Here is a 14,461-nt window from a genome sequence, read left to right on the forward strand (position 1 = left end):
CGAAGTGCGGCAAAAACCACAAGTTCAGCTCCGTGGTTGGCACGCCCTATTACGTGGCCCCTGAAGTCTTGTTTGGCAACTACGACAAACGATGTGACATCTGGTCCACTGGAGTCATTTTGTACATTCTTCTCTGCGGTTACCCTCCCTTTTGTAGGCCACGAGCTATTTGTTTTACGCAGACGGACAAGACAACAAAGAAATTCTTCGGAAGGTTAAGATCGGCGAGTTCTCCTTTGATCCCCGGCACTGGAAGCGGGTCTCAGAGCACGCGAAGGATCTAGTCCGGCGGCTCTTGACGTATGACCCTCGACGTCGCCCTTCCGCTGCGGACTCGATCCAACACCCGTGGATTCAGTACTACGCTCAGAGCGCTGCCGTACAGGAAAACCCTCTGAACTACCGATTAGGTGTAGACCTGCTTGAGAAGTTCAAAGCCTTCAGGAAGTGCCCAACCATGAAGCGGTTGGCTATCACCTGCGTAGCTTACCAAATGTCGGAGAAGGAAATTGGATCCCTCCACGACATTTTCCTAGCCCTTGACGCCAACCATGACGGTGTCCTCACCGTCAGCGAAATCAAACAAGCGTTCCAGTCGCTGAACGTGAACTACGACGGGGAGGTGATGGAGCTGCTGGAGGAGCTAGACACTGATGGGAATGGCACCATAGACTACACCGAGTTTATCGCCGCAAGCATAGACCATAAATTGTACGAACAGGAGAGAGTTCTCCGACAGGCATTCCGCGTGTTCGACCTGGACAATGATGGCAAGATTACACCGTGAGGGCACGAATTATGCATGATGCAGTGCCGAACTTCAACGCGTGTTGGAGATGAACTTCTTAGATGAGGACTTCGACCAAGACATGGTTCAGGCCATCATCAGGGAAGTGGACCTGAACGAAGATGGGGTTTTGGATTTCACAGAGTTCCACCGAATGATGAAGGCCGGCTCGTCCCGCAAGAAAGACAGCATTCCGTCTGCCTTCAACAAGGCGAAGAGCATCTTTTCCAGAAAGAACGGGGAGTGATTGGGGGGTTTGTGCAATTTTTAAAATTCGATGCTCTCTGTAGAGACGCTCCAAACGGTTCTAGCGACCCAGCTGGATGGAACGGTTAACAACGTAGTGTAAGGGGTTAGGGGAGGCGTCAGTCAGAGTCGCCAGCCTCGATGGCGGCATAGTCGCTCTGGCACGAACGTACGAGGTGGCTAGCGACTTTCAGTCCTTGCAACACGTGGTCGCCTTGGTGGTATCTATTTTTAGCGAGTACCTCGCTTTTTCTGACCGGTTCCGGACGCAGGTTGCCGAGTTCAAGCAGTGCAAAGTGGTTGTGGGCACGCTGGGGTCGGAGGCGCTCATGCTTGCCGTCATAGGAGACTCGGATAGTGACGTGGAGCACTTGAGGCGGAAGGTGAGGCACGGGCGGAAGTACCATAGTTCGCCACTCTACACCCAGTGCTGGCCGCGCGACTGCAACAGTTCTACTAAGCCTCGCCGAGCACTTCCAAGTGGCTCACATAAGATCGGTCCCGGTTCCAGCACTGGGCTATGTTTGCTTTGCCAAGTGTCCAGAGACCCAGTTGCGTCGAGGCAATTGAGTGCATGGCTCCATCGAATGAGCCGTCGTAGCTGTAGTGGTCTCCCGTGGGAGAGATCTCGATTATGGCCGCTCCCCGAGTGAGGTAGACGGAGCCCTCGTGGTACGTCATCCCCGCTGACGGCCGCCCTCCGAGACGCAGTGCGTCATTGGATTCCGCGTACAGGTGTGGCAGTCGAAATCTATGCACTACATCTGTAGTCGGGTTGTAGCAATAGAGTGCCGTATCCACCTGGAGAGCGCGAGATATACGCGCAGTCAGTCTCTGCCGCTTTACGCCGCATCTCAGTCTGGCGGGTAGCTGAGCCTCCTTCACCATCCCCCCGAAGAGAGGAGACGCCAGAGACTGTCCCCCGTGAGACCCCTTTCGAAGGTCCCAAATCCTCACGACGCCCTCAGTTCCGGCGCTGACTAACGAGTGGTCGCCTAGCCACCCAACTAGCGCGACAGCCCTCTCATGTTGATGCATGGACTCGAGAGGCGACAGATTTGCCCGGGTGACCCCGGTGCGCATGTCAGAGACCCCCAGGACGCCGGTAGCTCCGCCATAAGCAACCTGAGGGCTGTTGACATTGAAGCTGACCGCTGTGGGGCTGCCTTGGCAGGGCAGCGACCTTACGACCTCCAGAGCCTCCACGTCCCAGAAGGAGAGGCGAGAGTCAGCCGATCCCGATATCAACATTCCTCCATCGTGGTACCAGTCCAGGCAGTTCACGCGGCACCCATGTTTTAGTGTACCCCGACTACTCAGCACGACACGCTTTGGTCTGTAGATCTGATTGACGTAGTGAGGAGTGAGGTGATCCAAATCTCCCATCGAGGATAGCAAGGGGCCCCGGTAGGCCTGTAGCGTACTAGCCGTCATGACAGACATGGGGAACAAGTGCAACTCCCCCGAGACGTGTCCGGAGGCCAGCGCATGTCCGTCTGGCGACCCCTGCAGCAGTGTTGCAGGGGCACAGCTCAAGGGTGCCGGTTTAGATCTCGGACGAACGCATTGAATGCGTGGATGAGCCTGGAGCGTCAGACCGAACACCAGGGAAGCATGCATCAAGGAGCGGCTCAACCAGCGCGTAGAAAAAGGCCTCAAACAGTCGGTACTCTTCCTTCTGCGCGCCACAGAACCGAAAATTCCGTCGCAAAGAGACTTCATCGAAATCCTTGTTTCCAGACTCAACTCAGCCTCAAGTCAACCTGGAGTTCTGGCATCAATTACGGCATCGAGCCGGTGGAGAATTGACGTGACTTTGCTATCTTCCCCGAGCCCACCCAAACATGCTTAGGGGGCAGTATTAACAAAATGGACGTATCAAACTACTTAAGTCGACGCGAGAACATCTCCTCAGCAATCATTTACATTCTAACATTGGGGGACTTTACATTTTCCTTGGTAAAAGGGACCTGTTGTGGCAAGTACTCCCAGTTCTGGGTCCCCGCCATGACTATGACTGGAGTCATGTTTGGGCTCCTACACCGATTGTCTGTATTGGCAATGCATGAGGACGGCTGCAGCTTCCGGTTAAGTCACGGGCTGCTGCACAAAGTTCAAAGAGGCCACTATATCGTGTACGCCCTTCTGGGCGTCGTCCTCTCGTTCATCTACTTCTCGCTGTGTCAATGGGCCAAAGGTAACGCACTCGTCTCCACCCCCCTTGCCTTGCGGTTGATGGCACCGCTCTTGGGGGTGGTACTCTTCGTTGTCGGGACGCTAGTGGTCGAGTGGTCAGCGGTACTTGCGTATCGGCGAACGGGCAAGCTCTTCTTTCTGCTCCATAATGCCCTGGCTGGAATGGGGGCTGGAATGTTGCACACGTCCTACGCGACCGAAAGCTTGAACCTTTGACCGCGGTGCCCACGTCAAGAGACGTGATTTTCAAGAGCCAATCATTGCTCGTTTTGTCATACGCACACACATTCATCCCTTTCAGCTTACTATTGTTGTTTCACAGGCACCTGTGAATCCTCAGCCGCCCGCCGCTCGTGTTTCCGTTGGGTGCCAGCCCACGGCGGTCGACGTTTGAACTGAGCAGGTGTTCGTCCTCAAGACTGTCGCTCATCATGCACTCCCTATCCCATTCCTTCTTCGCATGCAGTCTAATAAGTAATTGAACTATTCCTGCAATCAACCTTAATTTTCGGTTATAAAGTAACTAAGCCGCTCAATAGAATTAAACGTTAACGTCCTACTACAGGACCATCAGCTTCATTGAAACACGTGAAACTACTCATCCTTCTTCGAGCTCACATCCACCTCAGACTCCTTAGTTTTAGACTCGAGGATGTCGACCGACTTCTCGATGACTCCGAGGGTGGTGCGCGCGAATTCCTGGACCCTGTCAACAGTGGCGGCACTGACTCGATCACCAAGACGCTCAGATATGGTGGGCCGGAAATCACGCTCCTTGAGCTCTGCAACGCGGGTCTTCAAACCGTACTCGACGGAATATCTGTGCAGCTGCACCAGCCCCAGAGCCAGATAGAAGCGCAGAAGGCCGCTGGCGTAGTTGACCGGAACCATGCACATAGCGAATACGAACAGAGCGGCCTCAAACCCCAATTCCATCGCGCGAATAGCGACCGCCATCCCGAACTTAGCAGCTTCCCGAAGCCAGTTCGACTCGCTGCGATACCATTCCTCCGCCATACTGATTGCCGTTTGCACCGGCGTGGAGCTAAGCAACACGTCGCGTGCTGGGAGGCGAGAAAGCAGTCCAGTGTGCACGTCCAGTTGAGTGGTGAGCAGCGTTCTCAGGTCCGCAAACGTGGTGCTTGCCGATGCGACGTACACCCGCCTCGAGGATTCGCTTAGCAGCAGTCGCATTGACTGGGTTTCGGGTAGCTCCTCCTCGAAGAGAGGATTGATGGTGTCACGGACGTTAGCGACAACACCGTTCTTCCTCTCCAGGGCGTACTGCTCGATAATGGCGCGTTTGCTCTCAAGCCAGACTCGAGCAGAGTCCGCAGATTCAATAGCCTCGTCCGATATGAATAGAAGTGGCACAGTGACCTCCCTGCTTTGGACGGTGATGGTAACCTCATGGAACAGTACGTAGACCTCCATGTGCTTTACTAACTCCGACACGGCATCTGCAATACGCTGAGGCAAGCAAGGTCGAACCACTCCGAGCGTTTTCTCGACAACGTGAAGTTTCTTCAAAGATGAGAACTTCGCAGGCAGGCGACCCGTTGAGTTCACCCGGATCCATTCAGGAGCCATCCGCTCCAATGGGGCGCATTCGGATTTAGGTGCTGCCGTGGAGACAGCAGGGGAGCCCTTGACAGGAGTGATGGTGTCGACTGCCCTGGAAGCCATTGCTGAAATTACAGTGATAAAAATGATGTCTTAGTAGTTAGACCCATAACTACCTGCATGTTTGTGGGGTGGAAATGAAGACCTCCCATTTCAGAGACTACGATGCAGGAAACGGAAAGCCGGTGATACATCGGCCTCGCAGGGACATCTGCTATCGCTGCGTGAAACAAAAAAACACCAAAAATGAGTGCTGGGATAGGCCCAGTTGGCTCGAGAACCAGCGTGGATCTCGAAGAAATCCTTGACGCCCTTAGAAAACACGAGCACCAAGCTGCTGCGACTTTTTTAGAGGCACGCGTAGCGAAGCAAGCTCCTGCCGTGCCGCCGCCCGTGTCGACGGCGGTCAAGGACACGAAGAAGCAGGCGCAGCGGGCGGTGGATGTGCTGCGGGCCTCGTCGGGTCCGATGACCCAGCCGGAGGTCACTGCCCTCGTTCGGCAGCTGACTGACTCTGAACCTAGGACACTCACGCTGACTCCACACTCGGCTGCTCAGAATGCCAGAGCTCTGAATCCGAAAAGGAGTACTACGTGGGAAGTTCAGCCTGTGCACGACTTCCAGTTCGCGTTCACACCCATTGACGCGGCGAAGAGTCGGGAAGCCAGTATGTCGCGGGTCGATGACGCTTGGGAGCTGCTGTATAATGTTCCGTTGCCGGATTTCAGCGACCCAGGCACGGGACGGTCGGAGACGTATGACCCCCAGGGCATCGCGTCATGCCCAGATCACACGTTCAGAGTGGACGAGTACGCGCACGATAACGACTGCGGCTATCGCAAGCGCACTCTGCCTACGCGCGTATTTCGCGCCGAGCTGCACATGCGCCAAGTCGGAGACGAAAGAGTTCAGTGTGTCCCCAGGGTGCGCGTGTTCTCCAATCGTCGGAGATCCTCCCACGGGGTGGCATCCCTAACGGACATGGAGTTCCACTCCGACTCACCCAAAGCTGCGGACCTCTCTAGTCACGCAACCATAGACGCCGACGACGAGCTGTTCGGCGCCTGCGAGAAGTCCTCTGCGCGCGCGCTGAGCGATGAACGCCCGCCATCGCCCATGTTCGGCTCCGCAAGCGACCTGAAGTCGGACGCACCACGCATGCCGTCCCCCACCTTTGGGATGGAGTCCTCAGAAGAGCTTGACGAGGATGGGAAGGCGCGCTACCTAAAGGAATACAGTTGGGGGGATCGAAGGGTGAGTCGCCTGAGCGCGTGTTAAACAGCGCCACCGGCACAACATGCTGAATCGCAAGGCGCAGACGTCAAGCCTGTTCAAATACCCGACTGACGGGGCGTTCTTCAAACATCACGGCGACGTCTTCGATGTGATGAATCTCCGAGTTCTTCGGAAGCGCACACAGACGGGACTGGAGCAGACAACGGAGCTGGCTTTGGAGGCCGGTGATATTATTGCAGGCAGGTACAAGATTCTCCACAGACTCGGCGAGGCGGCGTTCTCCAGAACCGTTTGTTGCCTTGACCTGGAGACTGACAAGACCGTTTGCCTCAAGGTCATTAACAACACAAAAGAATCTTTCGACCAGTCGCTGGACGAGATATCTATACTGCGCTACCTCCACGACAATGTTGACAACGTCTCCAACGTCTTCTGTTTACAGTTCTACGATTATTTTTATACACATGAGCACTTGATCATCGTAACGGAAGTTCTCGGATTGAACCTCTACGAGCACGGTAAGGTCTGCAAAGCCCGTGGCGAGCGCTACTTCACCATGGGGCGAATTCAACGGATCGCGTTTCAGGTTCTGTATGCACTCGTCTACGTGCACTCGCTGGGAGTGGTGCATGCTGATTTGAAACCCGAGAACATACTCGTCAAGAATGAGATCACTTCTGAGGTGCGCCTGATAGACTTTGGTTCCTCGTGCTTTATTGACGACCACTTGGCGACCTACCTAACATCCAGGTCCTACCGGGCCCCTGAAGTCATTTTTGGACTGCCATTCGATACCAAGATCGATATGTGGGCTCTGGGTTGCATTCTCGCCGAGCTCTGGACAGGCTACGTCCTGTTTAACATAGTTGGCGAGCATGACGGAGTCGGCGCGATGTTGGCACGGGTGTACAGCATTGTGGGCGAGTTCCCATTCTACATGGTCTCACGTGGTGTGAACAAATCTATCCTCTTCACTGAGGATGGTCAGTTGTTCCAGGTGGAGGATGACGGGTCTGTGACGCTGTTCTTACCAAAGTTAAGCAGCCTTCGCCAACGATTGCGCACGGACGACCACGACTTCGTTGATTTGATCCAGCAACTGCTGACGGTGGATCCAGCCAAGCGCCTATCGGCCGCGGAGGCGCTAAACCATCCATTCTTCAAGTCCAAGCGCTACTCGGACGGCATTCTATGAGAACAACAGGAATAATTTAATTAAATAGCGTCATGTACCTTAAACCTAGCGAGCGCCCCTCTGTGAAGACAGAGAACGACTCCACATGCTACGAGTGCCAGGTGTGTTGGGGGCCGAGTCTGGATGCAGGGAGGGGGTGAACTGGTCTGTTGTGACAGCTGTATTAAGTCGTTTCACGTAGAATGTCTGGAGCGGTCGGTGGAACCTCAACCAGACAGCGCTCGCTGGTTTTGTCCAGTGTGCCGAGACATGAAGACCAACGTACTGATGAAACTAGGACATACATGGGCGCACGAAGCCCGAGAGGAGGATGCCCTTTTACCTGTGGACAGCATCACTGGACTGAGACCAAGGCGATCCACTCGTCGAACACAGACTGCTACAAAACCCAAGGAGAACAACGTCATAATGAGTGAGGGCACCTGGGACAACAACGCTAAAATCAACGTTGGCCCCGGATTTCAAGTCCCCAATGAACCTCGATTCTATCTGGAGGCTGAGGCCGTGGGGGCCAGTTACTCCACCTTGGACCCGATGCTCTCATGCAAGAAAGAGTTCGTTATGACTCGTCTGCACAGGGGGCTTAGCGAATGCGAGACGATGTTCTCCCCCTACGTTCTTCGCAGAAAGTGGAGCGACCTGGCTATGGAAGCTCAGAACGAGAAACGTGAGTCTTGAGGGCAGTTGTATTGCAGTGGCTGTATTCAGAGATGACGTGGAATCCCAGTGGCCCTTGGAGCGCGTTCATTTTCCCTTCTATCCGGATTTCGCCCTCAACTTGCTTCATACCTGTGACTACGATACCGAGTATGCATTGCGCTACCTTCAAAGCGAAGACTTCGACTTTCTGATGGCATGCAAGCCACCTCAGAAAGCCTACTTGAACAAGTGGAGTCCGCAAGACAGAAGAGGGGCCTTTCCGTGCACACCCTACAAGTACCAGTTCAACCGCCGGTAGTTGCGTAATCCACCTCAAACGAAGGTACACCAAGGCCATCTGTGTGCGTGCAGTTTCGCCCTTTTGATCATGTCGCAACTATCTTCCGCTCCAGCGTCCCATCGAGCCTCAGTCCCCTCAGTGAAGTCGATGCCCACCATGAAACCAGAAAAGAGCCATCACCGACGGTGCATGTGCGGATGCATGAGCATTCAAAAGGCAGCCTTCGCGTCCAGCATCATCTCTGTGCTCAACGGCCTAGCATTAGGAACCACAGCTTTTCTGCTCAGGCGCACGGACAGCGTGCTGGTCGGCTGTGTGTCGATGTTCGCCTGCATTCAGGTGGTTGTGGGCGTATCCTGCCTCATCGGAGTGGTCACACGGGACGAGAGCGTGGTTGGCACATGCAAGGTTCTCATGGTCTTTCAATACCTGATCGACGTGATTCTGTGGATATCGATGCTTACAGCCATCTATTTCGTTTTCAGAGAATCAGGAGCTCTCGGAACACTCTGGTCGAAGGCAGACATACAGTGGTTTATGGTTCGCCGAGGTACGACTTCGAGTCCGTTACTACTCACCTTGAGCTGTGTCGAAGGACTGATCCTCAGCATTCTCGGCCTCAGCACAGTATGGAGCCTTGCTTCCCTGCAAGAACAGCTGAGGATTGAGGCCTACTTGCAGAAGGCGGGCCTTGAGTACAGTACGTCAGAAACGGCCAGCGAAATACTAAGGAGGCGCTCTCGAGAAGTTGTTTGAAATCTAAACAATCGAAATACCATTGCGGCCTGGGCCGCCCGCAACAATAAACCACACAACGGATGTCGTCAACGTCAAGGACAGAAGGGCGTAAACTACTTCTGCAGTGTAGAAGGAACGAAAGCAACATGTGCGCTTCGTCACGACAATGGGAATCATCTGCTGGATGATCGTAAAGACGGTCAAACTAGCAAGGCTGGGCCATACAAACCATTGCACCATGGATCCCAACGAGATCACGTAACTCCACATGTAAACGAAAGGAGGTAGCAGTGCCAGCCATGACAAAAGGTAGCATCGCCAGTCGACGCTGGACGGAGGGAGATCAGCTTTCCATGGATTGTAGAGCTCAAAGAGGAGGTTGAGGAGCATCGAAATGCCAATGAGCACCACATTGGACACATGGGTCATGACGTTTGACACCTGACTCAGCAACTGTAGGTCAATTAGCAGCCAGGCCATGATGACAGCACAAAAAATCCAACGCAGAGGGTTGTTCCCAGATTTCAGCCATGCCTTGTAATTGTCGTTCCCAGTTATCAATACCCAGAACTGCACCCCATGGAAAACACCAGCGAACAGAAGCGGAACCGAAGCCGTCTGGGACACAGGCATCACCCACATCTTTAGCTCTTCCCACACAGTGACAGCAATCGGATATCCGATACATCTGGAGGCAAATGAGGTAACCCGAAATCCCAGCTCATGCGAAGGGTCAGTGAATTCTATCGGACCAAAGGCCAAGGACCTCAAGACTATAGCTTCTGCTGGCATAAAGTAGACATTCTCAAAAGCTTGGTCCTCGTTTCCGTAATAAATGGCAAGCGCTCCTTGTGTAAAGTAGACGACACTTAAAACTACATGCATCCACGTTAAAACAGTGAGTCGTCGCGCACGCTGCGCTTGAGACAATCCAGCTTCGGTTGTTGGTATAACTGACACAGAGACCAACGGTTTTCGCGCCGGAAATTCATCAGCTGAAGGTTCCACATCAAAAGACATGACGCTTGGAGTACCTGTAGCTGACATGCCAATAAATTGCCGGTCAGAAATAGATATTCCGGAGATCACCAACACGGCGCTTGAACTGCATGACGCTTTCGATGGTATAAGTCTCTCCCACGCTTAATCCACAATACTTCGAAACGTCTCCAATGTGGCTTTGGAGCAAACCGGCTCCAGTGCTAGATCATGAAGAAGTATCACTAGACCGGTTGAAGTGAGCATTTAAATTGTCGTTAGGTTCACACTTTGTTCCAGGCAAGTCCTGGAGCGCTTCGGCCTTCAACTGTCATCTTTGGAGGAGGGTTGTCGGCCACCTGGCAAACCAATTGATGTCAGCAGCATATCTGAGACGTTAAGAGCTGCATCTGAGCTTGTAGTTATTGGAGAACAGAGAGGTGACGAGACGTACTTCACCCTCTTCTGCGAGTCCCGCATGCTTGACCGTATTGTCGCCTTCTTTGATACATTCTCAGGCGTTCACAACGTCGCTCCTCTACAAATTCAACTGTTCCAATCTCTGAACGTTCTACTACAGAATCTCAAACAGGAGGGGTCGCTTTGTGAGTGACTTAAACATCCCTCATTCAGACTGTCTGATGTCTCGCAACTTACTGAACAAGGTTGTCGCTACGCCTCTCTGTCTATCTGACTCCTACCTGGACGATGAACTCATCAGTTGGTATGTGAACTTCTTGAAATCGGTCTCCAGGATGCTCTCCCCAAAGACGGTCAGATTCATGCACAACGATGCGTGCTCCTCGTTCCCGTTGTTGCTGCATGGGCTCAAGTTCCTTTTCTCCAAGGATGCGCTCGTGAAAACGACCGTCCGTAACATGACTTTGGCGTTGCTTGGCTGTAGGTGGATGGACAGACGGTAACGCAGTTGACGATGCGGGAGTTCAGCAATCCATCACCAGTCGATACTCCGTCTTCGAATGCATAGCTCTGAGTCTGCGGGATGTCGTCACTGCGTGGCAACAAAAGCTGCAACTCGTTGCCTTCGATAAAACCGCCGTTGCCTTGCTAAAGATGAAGTCATTGAGGGACGATTTGGTGGATGTTTGTCTTTTTCTGGAGGATGTATTGTGCCTGAACAAGCAAGAGGTCTCTCAGGTGAGTGCGTCGTGTGCTCCCAACTCAGTTACTGTTTCACGCGATAACACACACAGTTGTGTTGCCGTACCTGTTTCCAGCCTTTTTAGGTCACATCGACCAAAAGAAAGAAGCTGCGGTGTTGTGGGATGATAGACATCTTGGCGACGCAAGAATGGAAGCAGATTATTTAGGCGTGGTTGGCGCTGATTCCAGACATGAAGAGCCCCCACTGCACCCGCTTATTGCAATGGGTGTCCTGCACGCCATGATGACGTCGATGCCTTCGTACAGACCTTTTCTGTCAGCATTACTACTGTCCTCAGAAGTACCTGCGGAGTTCAGATTCGTCGCGGAGCCGCCGGCGGCATGGCTATCTATGCTGTTTTCCGCAACCAGCCTGGCCACAACCCCTGTCGGCGAGGTGTTCGTAGGCAGCCGCTCGCCTCTGCTCCCAGCCTGTTCATGCCGGAGCTGGGCTGGTCTGTTCAAAGTCCCTCCGCCTGCGATCCTGAGCGCAATCGGTCGCCTGGGAAGCAGCGTCTGCTGTCGGAGAAAGCTTCGACCCAACCCTCTCAAGGTGAAACTTCTAGAGTGGCTGTCTTCTCCATGTGACGGCGTTCACACTGACTCGTTGGTCCTGTTTGCAGCGGCTCTGGTGCAGCTGGCTGCGAAAGACTTCCGCCTCACTCGAGCTTGTGAGCCAACGACGGTATTTGTAATCCAGCCTCTGACATGATCCCCGAGGAGATCGCCCTAGTCCGTACCCTTCACAATGCGCACGTGTTCCGAAAGAAGATGAGGCATATCGTGGCTCGAGCACTCCTTCGCACCGTGGTCGTTGTGTTGGAGGAGGTGCCATTCAATCACGAAGTGCTTCGGAGGATGAGTGATGAGTGCTCAGGATTTCTGGAGTCCATTCACCGAGACATCCGTGTCTCGGTGAATCTGGCCGAAGGGACTGAGCTCAATATGGCTTCAGAGCACAGAGGCAAGTGGCAGCTTTTAATTGACTTGGCTTGCGCCGAGTTCACCGGTGCCCAACCTATGTCGGTGTCCGCGGCAGATGTCGGTGCGCTGCCGCCTGCATTATTGGCTCGTACGTCGTTCTTCAATGACCTCCGGTCGAGGTCCTTGTGGTGCTGGGTGCCGTCAAAGAAGATTGAGTTGGATCTGGGGAACCAACTGCAACTGTTCTCCGCCGTGATGGCGCTGAGGTCCTTTTTACTGCAGGAGTCGCCGCGGGCTCGACCGAGTTTAGGAATCTCGCAACCGCCTGCATTGGATGACTGCCTTGGAATTCCGTCCTCCCAAATGATAGCCGATGAGAACGTATGGCTCATGAAAAGTTGGATCTGCACGTCAGCACGGAAGCCGTCACCACGGTATCTTATCATCCACTCAGATAACCTGCTGCTGACCGTGCCTTCCTCAATGGGGTTCCCGGAGGCCAAAATTACCTGCGTGTGCCCTTTACGCCGGATACGGTCGGTTGACAGGTGTGATTTGCGTGACTCCGACTTCGCAGACTACCATCGAAAGGGGTATAGAGGGCTTATTATCGCCTTCCGAGGCAACGCTAACGATTCGGACCTGCTGGAGACGAAAATTGCCCCAGCCAAGGAGGAGCTACCGTTCAACCAGGTGCTGCAGCCACCGAGACAGGTAAGTAAGAAGAAAGTTCTCCTCTTACTGTCGAGTCAAGATCGAGCGGACATTCTTGAGTCTCAATTGGGGGACTTCGTGGCCATCGCGGTGAAGCGCGCTTTCTCTGCAGTTGATTCGTGGATGATCTCTGCCCAGAATTGTGTCTCACAAATTTGAAAAAGTAAAAACCTTTTAAATGCCCAAAGTGACGCCACCTGTGAGGTCTACGTCGAGATCCCTTCCGAACTACGGCAAGCCGACTGTTGCGAGCCGCGCGAGACAGGGAATAACACCAGTCTATAAGAGTGCTGCCCGCACAACCTCAAGAGCCAAGAAGAGGCCTTCCTATCTACGACGGGCCGAGAACCCACTGAAGTTGGGAGATACAAGCAAGGTCTCGGTTATCAGCCACGGGCGAAAGATAAAAACGCCACGAGAAGACCCCAGGAGCACCCCAGGCCTTTCCACGTCCTTGATACCAGAGACTGCAGGCAGCACTCCAGTCTCGTGGTCGACTGAGTTCCCGGACATCTCCCGTCACAGACCCCAGTGTGACGAGGAGATAGTTCCGTTGCTGCCCCTGCTCGAACCTGGTCGCTTCTACCAACTGACCTCAAGACGGTCAGCGGCTGGGTTGGTGTGTCCCCGATGCAGATTCTGCCTGGATATGGCCCCGTTGCAGCTCTACGTCGGACGTAGAGCATCCGACGTGCAGCGTCCTCTGACGCGCAGCCCCTACATGCCCTCCAACCTTCCGGTGACCCCCACCGAGTCCCTGTACGACCCTCAGACATTGCGGGAGTCTATGGCGTCAATAGAGAGGGACATTCGACGGTTCGAAGAGGCAAGGGAGGACGAGGAGTTCCTGACGCCAGCGTACGTGTTTGAAGAGGCTGACTTTTCATATGTCAGTCCGGGCAAGGGACCACTTTTCAGCAGCAGACTGAAACCGCTGCACGTGCCGCCCGCGAAGTTGATGCCTTCGGCAAGCCCCTTAGAGCCTTCGAGCCCCATGAAGCCTACGAAGTCACCAAGCCCCTTAGAGCCTTCGAGATCAGCGAGCCCCATGAAGCCTACGAAGTCACCAAGCCCCGTGGAGCCTTCGAAGTCAGCAAGCCCCATGGACCCGTCGAAGTCAGCAAGCTACAGGGAGTCTACCAAGTCAGTAAGCCCCATGGAGCCTGCCAAGTCAGCAAGCCCCAGGGAGCCTACCAAGTCAGTAAGCCCCATGGAGCCCACCAAGTCAGTAAGCCCCATAGAGCCCACCGAGTCGGCTAAGTCAGCAAGCCCCGTGAAGCCTTCGAAACGAGCGACTCTTGCGGAGGAGGACTCCACGCTCAAGAAGCATCTCACAAAACCAAAGTTACGACGAGGCAGCATCTCCTTCAATAGCATTTCTGCCTGGGATACGTTAGGACTGACCCCCCTGAGAACCTCTGAGAAGCATCGTCCACGACCAGTCGTCCAAAAGGACGAGATGAAGCAGCCAAGCCCGGCCTCTTCGCACCGTCCGTCGCTGCTGCTGCCCGCGTCAGTCTCTCGACCGTCTTCTCTGGAGAGTTCGTCTCCTTTCGGTGACTCCAATACGCCGTTGCCAGTGAGGTGAGTCATCGTCAGTATTCACACAGGCACGATGAAAATGCGAGGCCGACCTCCAACAATCGCAGCCCAGGCGCTACGCTCCTGTACAGCTCAGACGATAAGCGTCGTTCTACCACCTGCTACACCAACCTTTTCA

The 14,461-nt window shown here is 54.1% G+C and overlaps 11 protein-coding genes across 21 annotated transcripts; 8 read left to right on the forward strand and 3 right to left on the reverse strand.

Moving 5' to 3' along the window:
* KVP17_004415 (uncharacterized protein) lies at positions 1–1,034 on the forward strand (the record flags this gene model as incomplete). Of its 3 annotated transcripts, XM_068522579.1 has the most annotated exons (3): positions 1–153; positions 183–783; positions 812–1,034. In XM_068522579.1, coding segments are annotated over 3 exons (977 nt in total), but the record flags the coding sequence as incomplete, so codon positions are not given. The 3 variants fall into 3 exon arrangements, with proteins under 3 accessions (XP_068372924.1, XP_068372922.1, XP_068372923.1); XM_068522577.1 differs by lacking the exons at positions 1–153; positions 812–1,034 and having other exon boundaries at positions 458–787; XM_068522578.1 differs by lacking the exons at positions 1–153; positions 183–783 and having other exon boundaries at positions 837–1,034.
* Positions 1,035–1,064: 30 nt separating this feature from the next.
* On the forward strand, positions 1,065–1,493 carry KVP17_005181 (uncharacterized protein; the record flags this gene model as incomplete). The annotated part of the gene is made up of 3 exons (XM_068514987.1): positions 1,065–1,132; positions 1,161–1,416; positions 1,443–1,493. The coding sequence occupies 3 exons, from the start codon at positions 1,065–1,067 to the stop codon at positions 1,491–1,493; spliced, it is 375 nt and encodes a 124-aa protein (XP_068372933.1).
* Positions 1,490–2,653, reverse strand: KVP17_004420 (uncharacterized protein; the record flags this gene model as incomplete). Its single annotated transcript, XM_068522587.1, has 1 exon — positions 1,490–2,653. The coding sequence occupies one exon, from the start codon at positions 2,651–2,653 to the stop codon at positions 1,490–1,492; it is 1,164 nt and encodes a 387-aa protein (XP_068372932.1).
* A 249-nt stretch (positions 2,654–2,902) lies between these two features.
* KVP17_004411 (uncharacterized protein) lies at positions 2,903–3,445 on the forward strand (the record flags this gene model as incomplete). The annotated part of the gene is made up of 1 exon (XM_068522567.1): positions 2,903–3,445. The coding sequence occupies one exon, from the start codon at positions 2,903–2,905 to the stop codon at positions 3,443–3,445; it is 543 nt and encodes a 180-aa protein (XP_068372913.1).
* A 378-nt stretch (positions 3,446–3,823) lies between these two features.
* Positions 3,824–4,915, reverse strand: KVP17_004417 (uncharacterized protein; the record flags this gene model as incomplete). Its single annotated transcript, XM_068522582.1, has 1 exon — positions 3,824–4,915. One exon carries the CDS (start codon positions 4,913–4,915, stop codon positions 3,824–3,826), a length of 1,092 nt encoding a protein of 363 aa, XP_068372927.1.
* Positions 4,916–5,098: 183 nt separating this feature from the next.
* Positions 5,099–7,283, forward strand: KVP17_004413 (uncharacterized protein; the record flags this gene model as incomplete). 3 transcript variants are annotated; one of them, XM_068522571.1, is made up of 2 exons in its annotated part: positions 5,099–6,106; positions 6,135–7,283. In XM_068522571.1, the coding sequence occupies 2 exons, from the start codon at positions 5,099–5,101 to the stop codon at positions 7,281–7,283; spliced, it is 2,157 nt and encodes a 718-aa protein (XP_068372917.1). The 3 variants fall into 3 exon arrangements, with proteins under 3 accessions (XP_068372917.1, XP_068372918.1, XP_068372916.1); XM_068522572.1 differs by lacking the exon at positions 6,135–7,283 and having other exon boundaries at positions 5,099–6,130; XM_068522570.1 differs by lacking the exon at positions 5,099–6,106 and having other exon boundaries at positions 6,150–7,283.
* A 32-nt stretch (positions 7,284–7,315) lies between these two features.
* KVP17_004416 (uncharacterized protein) lies at positions 7,316–8,241 on the forward strand (the record flags this gene model as incomplete). Of its 2 annotated transcripts, XM_068522580.1 has the most annotated exons (3): positions 7,316–7,384; positions 7,413–7,950; positions 7,979–8,241. In XM_068522580.1, 3 exons carry the CDS (start codon positions 7,316–7,318, stop codon positions 8,239–8,241), a joined length of 870 nt encoding a protein of 289 aa, XP_068372925.1. The 2 variants fall into 2 exon arrangements, with proteins under 2 accessions (XP_068372925.1, XP_068372926.1); XM_068522581.1 differs by lacking the exon at positions 7,316–7,384 and having other exon boundaries at positions 7,533–7,950.
* Positions 8,242–8,310: 69 nt separating this feature from the next.
* KVP17_004412 (uncharacterized protein) lies at positions 8,311–8,979 on the forward strand (the record flags this gene model as incomplete). Of its 2 annotated transcripts, none has more annotated exons than XM_068522568.1 (1): positions 8,311–8,979. In XM_068522568.1, one exon carries the CDS (start codon positions 8,311–8,313, stop codon positions 8,977–8,979), a length of 669 nt encoding a protein of 222 aa, XP_068372914.1. The 2 variants fall into 2 exon arrangements, with proteins under 2 accessions (XP_068372914.1, XP_068372915.1); XM_068522569.1 differs by having other exon boundaries at positions 8,413–8,979.
* A 3-nt stretch (positions 8,980–8,982) lies between these two features.
* KVP17_004419 (uncharacterized protein) lies at positions 8,983–10,008 on the reverse strand (the record flags this gene model as incomplete). 2 transcript variants are annotated; one of them, XM_068522586.1, is made up of 1 exon in its annotated part: positions 8,983–10,008. In XM_068522586.1, the coding sequence occupies one exon, from the start codon at positions 10,006–10,008 to the stop codon at positions 8,983–8,985; it is 1,026 nt and encodes a 341-aa protein (XP_068372931.1). The 2 variants fall into 2 exon arrangements, with proteins under 2 accessions (XP_068372931.1, XP_068372930.1); XM_068522585.1 differs by having other exon boundaries at positions 8,983–9,846.
* A 125-nt stretch (positions 10,009–10,133) lies between these two features.
* Positions 10,134–12,900, forward strand: KVP17_004414 (uncharacterized protein; the record flags this gene model as incomplete). 3 transcript variants are annotated; one of them, XM_068522575.1, is made up of 6 exons in its annotated part: positions 10,134–10,198; positions 10,240–10,544; positions 10,573–10,839; positions 10,868–11,097; positions 11,126–11,774; positions 11,804–12,900. In XM_068522575.1, the coding sequence occupies 6 exons, from the start codon at positions 10,134–10,136 to the stop codon at positions 12,898–12,900; spliced, it is 2,613 nt and encodes an 870-aa protein (XP_068372920.1).
* Positions 12,901–12,919: 19 nt separating this feature from the next.
* On the forward strand, positions 12,920–14,329 carry KVP17_004418 (uncharacterized protein; the record flags this gene model as incomplete). 2 transcript variants are annotated; one of them, XM_068522584.1, is made up of 3 exons in its annotated part: positions 12,920–13,630; positions 13,660–13,888; positions 13,917–14,329. In XM_068522584.1, the coding sequence occupies 3 exons, from the start codon at positions 12,920–12,922 to the stop codon at positions 14,327–14,329; spliced, it is 1,353 nt and encodes a 450-aa protein (XP_068372929.1). The 2 variants fall into 2 exon arrangements, with proteins under 2 accessions (XP_068372929.1, XP_068372928.1); XM_068522583.1 differs by having other exon boundaries at positions 12,920–14,329.
* Between the last annotated feature and the right edge of the window lie 132 nt (positions 14,330–14,461).

The sequence above is a fragment of a genome (genome assembly GCF_019968985.1).
Source record: "MAG: Porospora cf. gigantea B chromosome Unknown PgB_NODE_582_length_14461_cov_132.62, whole genome shotgun sequence".
Classification (NCBI taxonomy): Eukaryota; Apicomplexa; class Conoidasida; order Eugregarinorida; family Porosporidae; genus Porospora; species Porospora cf. gigantea B.